Raw genomic sequence first — 12,212 nt, 5'->3', positions numbered from 1 at the left:
TAAAAGGACAGCGTGTACCCACAGTAAAAACCTAAATGCAAACATGACCTGAACAAGAGCAAACGTGGGGCAACAGGCCTGTTTGTGGATGTCACTGAGGAGGAAATGACGGTAGGGATCACAGAGAAGAGGGAAATGCGTCGTTTTTCTGACTCTGGGCGCATGTAGCAGGAAGCGCACAATCTTCTGAAAGCGGAAGTGCTGCAACAACTTTCAAGAAGAGAGGTTTTAAAAGAAAAAAATCAGAGATAAATTGCAGGCATTGTTTCCGGACCTCTAAGTGATCGAAGTAGAAGGCTGAAGGTTCCTGGGGATGCTAGAGGTGGTGTTAAAGGAAACGAGTTTTTCAGACTTTCTCATCTAGTGGAAAAGGTTCAATATGAAGCTACATGTTTAATTTAGACTTTTTAAAATAACTTAAAGACCTTCTGTTTGGGAGAAAAGGAAAGCTGCAAACTGACCTTTGGAGGACACCTTACAAATCTGTGCTAACATTTCTTTACAGTTGCAAGCACACTACTTGTTATAAGCTTAACTGAGAATTAGATGCAGCATCCTGCAAAAGTGTTCATACTCCAACTTCTTCAAATGTCATCACCTTATAACTAAAGTTTACTGCTTGTTTCAGTGAGATCTGCGATGATCTACAACAGCAAAGTAATGTGTTATTGTGACATGGAAGTAAATGGGGACTTGCTTTCGTTTGCTTAGTTCTTATCAGGTAAATATATGTTTAGTATGATAAATGTAGAGACGTCTGAGTTTATGAGCTTTGTACATATAAAGAGTGAAGGTTTTGCCAAGCGCGCCACAGAACAGCTCAATCAAAAGGAATAAAGAGCATCCATGACCCTCAATTTGTCAAGTCTTGAATCTTAAATTGTGACTGGGTCATTCTTACGTATTCTTATACTTTGATTTAAACCACTTTTTCTTTTTTTTACAACTACGTTGAGTGGGGGGTCCACAATATTAGAAAATCACAATGTTGGAAAACGTTAGTTAAACTTTATTATATCAGTATATAAAATTACTATATGTAGTTAAATTAATGACAAGTGCAGTATGCTTTAACCTTAAAGCGTACTCTGGACTGGATGGGACAGGATAAATAGTGGAGAAGCATAGCAGTGCTCTGTGCTACATGCTTTGTGTGAGTTAGCTTCAATTTGAAGAAACAAATGCAAGAATAACAATTTCCAGTTGAGTCCGTAACATGCTGCTACTCAGTTTAGCAATAAGACATGCCAGCAAAAATCTAGGCTATATCACTAAATCAAAGCTTGTTGTTTCTGTTTTGAAAATTACAATTTTGTTCTAACAAACCACAAATATGTGATACTTTTTTTCATTTTTCCATAAAATTGAATGTAAAACAAAATCAGGTATGTGGTATAAGGTGACAAAATGGAGGAATAAAGTTGAAGAAGTATAAATACTTTTATAATGTGCTGGATGTTTTGCTTGATGTTTCCTGTTAGAAGGGAAGTTCAGCAAGCTTTTGGTTAATTATTTCATTTAGGAATAACAAAATGTAGCCTTGTGAAGCACAATTTGTTTCTAATACGATTTTATGAATATAGTAGCTTTTCATATAAGCCCTGTGCTGTAGATCCATGCAAAAACTTTGTGAAACACTGATGCCAGTTGTCATTTGTCACTCCATCCATCACTTTTGTGGGCTGCTACCTTGTATATGTCGCATTTCTATAAGTGTGATATGAAATAAGAAATACTATTTTTCTTGCCTTCAATGCCATTAGAAACATCTTCATCATAAAGAAAGCTTTATGGAGAAATTTATCAAAGGCAGATCTAGCTTCAACGCCCAATTCTAGTGTTATTGAGTGTTTATATGAAAGTCAATAGGAACGATTTAGCTTCTCTGCCCGCTTCCTGCACGGAGAGCACAGTGTTACACTGGAGATTAAAGTGCCTGTGGAGGTGGGCTAGTTGTGCACAGTGGAAAGATGTGCACCCCCAGCAGGAGAGCCCTCTGTGTGCTGCATATTAAGCTATCTAATCCATCCGTTGTCACTGCATGTGTGCTGTTACGGAAGTAGAAAGAGCAGGTTTGTGCTTTAGGAGTCATCTCATAAGGCAAGCAGTCATTAAGGTCTTGTTTTCCTGACTTGAAGCTTTACTCTCTCTGACTGCCACTACAGCAGCAGTCCCCGCGCTCGCTCATTTATCACAAAGAGCTCATGAAGAGGACTCTGGGTCAACCCACATATGCTTTCGAAGCAAGGCAATATGTTGTAAGTGTGTGTGTTTTGAGTTTTACGTTAGGAGACAGTGAGTATCCCGCCACGTTTATACATGTTTGCAGAGAGAGCGAATGAGTATCGAGAGCGAGCGTGTGTGTGATTAGCAAGGCCACACGAAAAGCAGGCAGTAGCCTCTTTTTTATTTCTTTCTTAAGTGATGTGAGGAGACCGTTGGTCCCGGTTAATGAGGCAAAACAAACCTCACAAAGGAGGCTAGTGTCTGCATCTGGCTCCGTGTTCATCACATGGCTGTGTCACGTGTCGGGATCAAGACAAATGATCAGAGAAGATGGTGATCTCATCCCTCATCACATGTTATCAGCTTGGGGTGTTGCAGTGTCCTTCAGCTGTCTCTGGGGGCTTCCCCCCTGCTCCGCATCTGTAAAAAGGGGTCAATTCACAAAGTGTCGCAAGCACCTGAGGATGTGCGGAGATTGTGGATGTGGAGATGTGTGGCTACCACCATCCCGCTCTGGCTTCCCCAACTGTGTGCTAAATAAACGTCCAGTGGAGGTGCATGTTTGGACAAGGTGTTAGTCACACTTTGGATCTGGGTGCAGCCCGCAGTGCCAAGAATTCACCCCTCCAGGGCTTTCTGTGTGCCGGTGTCCCATATTACAGCGATGCTGTCTGTCTGCAAAAGCCATGATACACTTGTATATATGTGTCTGTCTGGAGTTTAAAATAAAACTTTTTATTTATGCACATTGACTGCTAATATTAGGAGCACTTATTACATAATCAGTTATGGTAAAGCTTCAGGATGTAATAGGTTGTCAGTGAACACACGAAGCAAGACAGATGCACTCTGAAAGCTAAATTTCACACCTTTTCATCCATGTAATCCATCCAAATTTTAAATTGCCTGTCAACAGCTTTCCTTTTGTATTTCCACTGAGGCCATAATTTATCTGGTTTCTCATACTGTTGCAACAGTTGCTGTTGAAAAGTTTCCAGTGCATCATGGGCATAAATTGCAGCTTAACTCAGAAATTTACATGTAATGTGTGTTAGATTTCAACAACAGTAACATAGTTAATTAATATAGTTTGGCCATCATGTGTAATGTTTCTGATGTATTGTGAAGGCTCCCTGATTATAATATTACTCACCCATTCCCCCAATCAGCCCACCTCCATGATTGAAAATAAATCCTGGAGGAAACCCTGCCATGTACAATTTTGACGTAACAAATTTGAATCTGAGCATACAAACGTTTTAAATGTAGTCTGTGTCTGAATCTTTTCATTTGCAATTCAAATGCGCCTTTAAAGGCCTTAAAATACTATATTCATGCTAATGGTGTCTACACTGAAACATTTCTCCAGTACCGCAGGCGTTTTTAAACTGTAAATATGACATAGACGACGTCAATTTAACAACATCCAGAAATCTCTTGGAGTGTGTGAGAGCAGGTTATGCGTGTGAAGGTGAGGTGAGTCTTTGCAGCGAGGATCATAATAAGCCATTCCAGCTGGATGACTTGATTAGAGGACTAATGAGAGTGGAGCTCGTCAGTACGCGAGCCTGTAACAGGATTACAAGTCATCTGCTCCAGCTCTACCAGCCAATGGTTGTTACCCCTCAAAACCCCAACAGTACCTGCTCCGAAGATCACTCAGCCAATCAAATATACATAGAAAAGCAAAACGACTTTGAGTCAAACCCTTTCTCTCTCTCTCTCTCTTTTTTTTGTTAATTTCAGTTCATAATTATTCTGATGTGCAATTTAATTTTTCTTCCCAACAACTGTGAATTTGACCAAGTCTCTCCAGCCTGTCTGTGTTCATTTTCTGCCTCCATGTCAACATGCAGACGTGCTAATGTGAACACTGGCTTTTTGGCGCCCTCTGCTGTCCCCTCTGTGTCACTACAACAACAGTCGGTCGTGACAGACAAGTAAAAGAAAAGAAAAATCCCTTCACCTCTGTTTACTTCTCGTCTCTGCGTTTGCATTCATCTGTCACCACTTTAAATTGATCTCGCTGTGCATGCTTCATGCTGTAGGTGGGCTGACTCCCCCCCCCCCCCGCCCGCCCGCTGTTGAACATCTCATATCCCATTAATACATCGGTGTCAAACTTCATCACTTTGGAAAAGAGAGGACAGGCTTTGTAAGTGGAATTATTTCTGAAAGGGCTTATTTATGTCACAACTGTGTTTTCAGTAAAGTCAAATCGCTCAGTGCTCTCTTTTCCTCATGTGGTGCAGTCTGGCACGAAACAGCATTATTATGACATGAAGGTAAAGTGTTTTTTTTTTATTTTTCTTTTCTTTGTTTTGGGAGAACAAATGGCTGTGATGTTTCACTTGGTGCTGACGTTTATCTGTTGTCTCTTTCTCCCTTCCTGCTCCTCGCCATTTTTTCTCTCTCCTGTCCCTTCCCATGAAGCTTTCTCTCAAGCTGGTAAGCATGACCGTATAAGTGCACGTCCCATTAGAGGCATGACCGAAGCACGCATGTCACCTCCCCCGCCCTGTAACAATTTAATAATTTACGTTTTGTTGTGCTCCTTTTGTTTTTGCTTTGAATATGAGTTAATTGTGAAATTAATTTGCAGCGACATAACAGAGAACCTGAAATTTATGTCACCTGTTTGCTATTTTTTTTCTGTCGTTTTTGTGCTTTTTCTTTGTTTACATTGTGGTTGTGTTCTTGTCCTGTCTCTCCTGAAACGTGTGTCTGTGGTGCAGATCACTCTCAATTCCCACGTCCGGAGTCTCATTGAGGTGATCACATTTACTCTGTGTTTTTACACGTTAGTCTGCCCCTGTAATCCTCACTGTCTGGAGCAAATTGCTAGATCTCCGTAACAAGTACTAATCCGACTGAAATTAGAAGGTGTCGTCTCATGTTCTCACACTGCATGCTGGTACTTTTGTAGTATTTTGTTTCTAACGCAAGAAACCTCATCTGGTGGGCATGCTTATGAAGAAAATCAACTTTATTATAATATTTCTGTGAATGAGATGCTATTTTCTTGTCTTAATAACAGAGTTTTGGGAAACACTTTTTTCTTTCTAAATGAAAAAGGAAAGAAATCAGTTCTATCCATATATTTACTATGAGGAAATTGAGTCTCTTGCTATCTTTTTACGCTCATCATGACACTTAGTCTACTGTCTTTAGTGTCACTTTTAACGTCTTTAGGACAATGCTTCCCGTTTGAAAATGGAACGAATATAGTACAATGCCATGAAATTGATGGAACTAAATTCATTGCAAACTCAAAAGACAGACCCGTTTCAAGGCCGCAGAAGACCATAAACTGAGGCTGAGGGTTACCTGATTGCTACAATAGCGTTTGTATATTAAAATGGCCTAGTTGAAGGCCAGACATAAATCTGATTGGGAATATTTCACAAGACAGCAATGCTGCTACTTTCTAGATAGACTCAAGTGGCTGAGCTATGCACACAAAAACTAACAAAATAGTTAAAGAGTGATTATGCAAACTTTTGACTAAGGGGTAACAGATAAACCACACTTTTCAGATTTTTATCAATATAAATATTTGAGCATCGCTTCTCAGTGATGAAATACTTAGTGTGGGTCTCTCACGCAGTTATAACATGACAAGCAGTGGAAGCAATCAAGGGTTATGCAAACTTGAACTACACCTGATGTCACAACTATCATTTTAATGTAACGACTTTCCCTATTTTGCTAATGAGACAAGTCCCATAATTGTCCCATTAGCAATTATGGGCATACAGGCGTCCATTCAAATCCAGGACACATGTATGCTAAAATGTGACACTGGGGAGTTGTGAGTGTTTTGTACAACAAGGCTATTGAAAAGAAAATGTATTTCCCAAAAAATGTTACCTCTTCCTTTAGGTTGACTTCAAATGGGAATCCAGTTTCTGTGAATGCTTTAGGTTGTTTGATTTCATGCAGAATGATTCAGTCCAAAGAAAATGTAAAATCACCAAATCTCTCTCTTTAGAATTAGCACATAGAGTTAAACCACATCTTAGCATTTTCATCCTTAAGATTTGTGAGCTCTAATTCATAAAGACGCATGGCGTCCCTGCATGATGACTGACGGATGTTTGTTATGTTGCATGCCGGGTTAAGTGTTGTATGGTGATACGGGGAGGACGGGTAAGGTCCCTGTATTGATCTAGCTGCTGTACTCAACCTCCAGTGTGTAGCTCCAGCTGCCTCAGAGAGACCCACCACAGGCCTTCACCTCTTCAGTCCACACTGAATCACCAGTGACAGAATCATTTAGCACTTGTGCAACTCACCTTCGGTTATAGGACACTTCTGAGTCTTGTTTCATAATATTTTACAGAGAAACAGAACTTTAGCTATTTCTCTGTAGAGAATGTTAAATTGTTTGATCCACCTGCATCTTCATCTTCTCTTCCCCTTAGTCTTCCTGGTTTAAGCCACTAGTCTGCAACTTGTGGCCAGTGGGTCTTCCACAATAGCTCTTAACTTTAGCTTGAATTTATACAGAATCAATTCATGAAATTAATGTTGAAAAATACACTACAATTACTGGTGATATTTATTTTAAATCTAGTTTTTTTTTCATCAAGTTGGAAACTGTGCTTTCTTTCATTTTTCATAAATTTCAACATCTGACATAAGTATTCTTTTCTGCAAGTTTGTTTTTATTTTTTTTTTAAACAGAATTTTTTTTTTCAAAAATGATGACACTGATAGTTATCAAAAAATATGTTATCATTAAAAAAAGAGGTCTTTTAATTTATGAAAAGTTTAGTCATCTAAAGCAGAGAACATGCCATTATAAAAAAATTCCCCAGCATTTATATCATTTTGTTTTTTTATGTTTTTATATGTATATATATATACATCATAAAACCTTCTACACTCCCTTAACCTCCACATCAGGAGAATTCGGTGCCGTCAGAGAGCTATCACACACTTTGAAACCCATTTGCCGACTCACACTCCCAGCACATTCTCAGGGTGCTAGATTAGAAGTGGCGACTGAACAGGTGAACGGCCTCAAAAGTCTTTACACAGGCAAACATCTAATCTTTAGTTCTCAGTGTGTTAAAGAGCAGCAGCAGTGCCTCCTTTTACCGAGCCGTGTAACTGGACCAGAACTTAAAAACATTTCCTTTTCTGGGGTTTGGTAAATGGACACTCTGCATCCGTCTAGACAAGGTTACTCTGGAAACAGCAGCTCACAAATAGTAGACTGCCAATTTTTTGTATTTCTTACGATATTTTATGTCCCCTTATCTTTATGTCCTCCTTTTTTTTCTGCTTCTTCTTGTCTTTTAGGGATCTGGACCAGAGGATTTCAGTCATCTGCCACCAGAGCAAAGGAGGAAGAAGCTGCAGGGCAAGATTGACGACATCAATAAAGATATTCACAAAGAGATGGACCAGAGGTTTTTGTTTTTAATTATATATATATATATATATATATATATATATATATATATATATATATATATATACACATATATATATATATATTTTTTTTTAATTTGAGTCTTTTACCCGTGCGACAATGACTTCGATTTGCTTCCTCCTTCCCAGGGATGCACTGACCAAGATGAAAGACGTGTATATAAAGAACCCCCAAATGGGCGACCCGACCAGCGTGGACCCCCGGCTGACGGAAATAGCCCAGAACATCGAGAAGCTCCAGGCTGAAGTGCAGAAGTTTGAGGTTGGTCCAGAGCCAGATGCAGCTCTCAGCTCTCTTCAGTGTTAATGTTGGTGGAGCGGGGATGTTTGTACGTTCAGAGCAGTAAAAAATGAGGCGCTAAAGCTGGTTTCGGTCCAAATGCTTACCCTGTCCATATTAGGACAAGATATAGACTGGGTGGTCGGCAACAGCCTCATTTAAAAAGGGAGCTTGTTATTTTAAATCACCATTCCTTGCAGGCGTATGCATGTCTGTTTCTACCTCTTGTCATTGCGCCAACAGAAACTTTCATACATCTAGCAGAGTTGGGTAGTGACTTGTTTATTCAGTTACATTTGCTTGAATAACTTATACTTTTGGATGCAGTTTCACTCCGCTGTACTTCCTGCTTTTACCTACATCATTTTTTTTATGAGGTATCACTACTCTTGTGTAAAATTTCTGCATAGTGCTCTTGAGTCAATACATCTGTTTTTCAGGGGTGGTTAGCGGAAGTAGAGGAGAGGATGCCTTCGAAGAGCGACTCACACCGTAGAAGCGGACTTTACGAGACTCAGAGCAACATAGCAGTGAGCAACAACTGTGCGCAAGACAGAGAGAGGTATGGCATATTTTGACAAACATGAGTCCTGTGCCCAACAAAAATCAGACGAAGCTCTTCTTTGTGTGTGGAAGGAAGCTGCAAATGTTTTCACTGTATGTTTAATGTGTGTGTTGGCCCCTGAGCAGCCCGGACGGCAGCTACACAGAGGAGCAGAATACAGAAACTCAGGTTAAAGCCAACATCAACCCCAACCCCAACACCATCCCCACCACCATGCCGGACGACGAATTCGACGATGACGACGAGCCGCTGGCCACCATCGGCACCTGCAAAGCGCTGTACCCTTTCGAAGGTAACACGCTGCTGTGAAGTATAGGATATATTTAGGGGATACACACACATGACCGGTATTGTCTAGATACTGGGAAAGGCCTGCCATTTGTGGAAATGATCTAAGAAGTCACGATTTCTTCGACTGAGGAAACGGAGGGTGTGATGTTTCTGTGGAAACGTGTGGAGGAGGGATGTGAATAGAAAGTACAGACACTTTTCTCTTCCTCTTTTCAAACCATCCTGAGCTGTTTGGTACAAAAATCCCACTTGGTAAAGGTGAAGTTTTATTGGCTTTCTTTCACAAGAAGTGTTAAATTCTTCCTCAGAGTGAAAAAGAAGCTTGTCGTCTGAAAAAAAAAGATGCATCTGCTTGTAGTTGGTCTGTATTATAGACTGCTGGCATAAAATCAAAAAGAAACTTTTTGCTGTTCATATTAATGGTTACTTTTATTTTACGTTTCAAACGTTCTGCGTTTGTGTGTGGCAACCAATTCTAACCCTTCATGCCTTGCAGCAGTCCCATTGTGCTCTCTTATTGAAGTCCAGCATTTCAGCAGTAAATTGCCTTTGTTGCATTTTTGGGGTATAACATAAAGTTGCCAAAGCTTAACTTTCTCCACAAATATCGATTTTCAAAGACATTAAGGTCAATTTGGAAAAATGATGTGGTTTAGTTCCATAAAAGCCTGAAATGCACAGCTGTTCGCTAAGCTGTTCTTACTAACTTTCAAACCTCTCCGCATTGCACATGTATTTATAGGACTTTTATGTCCTATAAATACCACAAATTATGAGGAAAATTAGACATAAACATAAAACTGCATCATAAATAAATCTTAAAAACTGAGGCTTTCATTTGTTTTCACCCTCCTTTGATTGTGATAATGCTAAATAAAATCAAGTTCCACATTTTCTTTGTAACTCACCCGATTAGACAATAGAGTTCGAAACATGAGCATTCGATGAATTCATTATTAATTGGAGAGATAACCAAGACTGTTTTAGGAATTGCTTTTTCTATTAAAGGCTGCAGAAAACGTGAAGAGGGATTAGAGATTTAAAATGACAAAATGGTTCAGTCAAAGTCCAGACCTACAGTGTGTCCCCACACTTTTCAGATTTTTATTAATGAGAAATGTCATTAATGCCTGATAAATTAGAAGCTCTGGCATAAATGAAAAGGTGGATGTTATGCTGCCAGTTTGGTTTTCCCCCATCTCATGCACAGAGAGCCGTTTTGTGTTGATTACTTTATTAATGTTTTCGGCCGCCTTTTCAACTAGACGCAGTTTGCCGTTTTCCTGCAAGTCCTCAGGCTTACAGGAAGTGACGTCCACTTTGTTTCTCTCCTTGCGCAGGTCATAACGAAGGCACCATCGCCGTGGCCGAGGGCGAGCTTTTGTACGTCATAGAAGAAGACAAAGGAGACGGCTGGACGCGGGTTCGGAGGAACCAGGATGAAGAGGGATACGTCCCAACGTCCTACATTGAGGTCAATCTGGAACCGAATGCCAAAGGTGCTATGACGTACATCTAACTCGGCAAGCTCACCCTGAGACAGATTGTTTTTTTTTGTGTTACTTTAATCAATATCTTTCCATTGACTGGGTCAAAGATTATAGATTGTTAATAGCCGCTCGGAAAGACGCACTTCCCGTCTCCGTAGAGGGAAGGACCAATCAGATTTGTCTGCTGTGCCTCATGACAGATGAAGCAGGGAGCGTGTCTTTTAATTCTGAGGTCCGTTGTGTGAAGACTCTTGAGGACAAGGCACACATTTTCACTGCAGTGCCACCTAGTGGTCATACAACACGGGTTCATGACACCTCCAGTCAAAGCTGTGGGACAAATCAGCTGCTGACAATGATCACTGATACATTTCAAACACAAACCTCTTGATTACACTTGAGCTAGAGTCTTAAATGTTACAATATGGACTTGAATTATCATAGTATTATGCAAGGGGTCTGATCCACCACCTGAAAGACCGTCTGAATCGTGTGTTTTTGTAACTCGTCGCACCCAAACGACAAACATGCTCAATGTGCAATCATACAAAACGCTGTCGAGCTCTGCTGTATTAATTTTATGTCTTCAGTTACTTTTTGTAGGCCGATAAGTAATAGAAACACAATAACAACTCACCTCTAAAAATGTTGCATGCCTTTAATGTTATAGATTCTGGCACATCAGGAAATGTAAAACCAATTATTGTTCCCAATGAGGGATGATTTTCTAAGAATAACAATCCAGTTTACTGCGTTTTTTTCTTTGATTGCTCTTTTCCACATTCTCGATTCACTTTTTGATAAGTGTATTGTTGGCCTGCTCTGGATCTTTCTCTCCAGGCCAGTGGTAAAGGAATAAAGGAAAAAGAAATCTCAGCTCTATGGTGAGGCTGAGCTGATGTTGCGACTTTTAAAAGCTCAGTTGTGTCTTGCATGGGTCTTCTAGCAACACCTTCTGTCATTCCACTTCACTGCCACACAATATTTAGCGCAACCTAACAGACTCACTACTTCTCAGATTAGTACAAAGGCCCCAGTTTGGCTTTCACAGGGTTTGTTATAGCACTTTCTTTACTTTTTTTTTTTTTTTCATCAGACAGTTTTTGAAGAGTGTTGCATGCTGCAGCATCTGTGAGTGTTTTGTCATGACTTGGAGTTAGCATGTTGTGACAAAGTGCGATGGCTGCTTACTAGCATTGCCTAGTCAGACAACCGCTAAGTAAGGTGATGATTATAGCTTTACGGACAAATCTTTGGTCGATCTACAGACATTCAGTGCCTTGTTCAAAATCAAGTCATACTTTTTCATCCTGTTTCGCATTTTTATCATGTTATCACCAGAGAATTCAAACTTTAAACACAAAGTAGTGTTTGAAGTGATAATTGCTTTTGCATTTATATTCAACCTCCCTTGACAACACTTGAGGCACGTTTTTTGCAGTCAATTTGAGTTAAAAGTTTGGGATTTTTTTTCATCTAGTTCACAAAATCTGCATATTAATTAAATACATTAAAGTTTGTGGTGGTAAAATGGTAAAATGTGGAAAAGCTGAATGGGTATAAATGATTTTGCAAAGCACTATAGATTATAACACACTATTATTACTTTCAGCAGTTTCACATATACCACAACGCCTCTTCTATCCAAATTTAAATATTTGGAATCTTCGAGTTTTTCCTTTAAGACTAACTTTCTTCTTTTTTTGTCATCTTTTTTTTTTTTGTTTCTTTGTTCGTTTGTGTGTTCTCCTTTCAAATTGCAGATTCCTAAAAGTGAGAGGCTGGCAGAGGAATGGCAGGGCAAGCAGCCGCGGAGAAAACCACGGTGTGAAAAAGTGAAAGACGGGCTCAATCTTTTAAAAAAAAAAATCTGAGAAAGAGAGCGATGGATGATCAGAATGCCGCTGAAATTCACAACACA

At 39.8% G+C, this 12,212-nt stretch overlaps 1 protein-coding gene across 1 annotated transcript in view; it reads left to right on the top strand.

Moving 5' to 3' along the window:
* LOC129374127 (formin-binding protein 1) overlaps positions 1 to 11,375 on the top strand; it is a 45,167-nt gene extending 33,792 nt beyond the window's left edge. The window contains 6 exon segments of the mRNA XM_055052364.1: positions 4,660 to 4,674; positions 7,534 to 7,643; positions 7,795 to 7,927; positions 8,386 to 8,507; positions 8,636 to 8,802; positions 10,142 to 11,375. Coding sequence (XP_054908339.1) covers positions 4,660 to 4,674; positions 7,534 to 7,643; positions 7,795 to 7,927; positions 8,386 to 8,507; positions 8,636 to 8,802; positions 10,142 to 10,320 — 726 coding nt within the window. The 3' untranslated portion in view covers positions 10,321 to 11,375.
* The last annotated feature ends 837 nt before the right edge of the window (positions 11,376 to 12,212 follow it).

The sequence above is a fragment of the Poeciliopsis prolifica genome, unplaced genomic scaffold (assembly GCF_027474105.1).
Source record: "Poeciliopsis prolifica strain line A6 unplaced genomic scaffold, Auburn_PproV2 SCAFFOLD035, whole genome shotgun sequence".
Classification (NCBI taxonomy): domain Eukaryota; kingdom Metazoa; phylum Chordata; class Actinopteri; order Cyprinodontiformes; family Poeciliidae; genus Poeciliopsis; species Poeciliopsis prolifica.
This window is presented reverse-complemented; position numbering and strand designations above follow the sequence as displayed.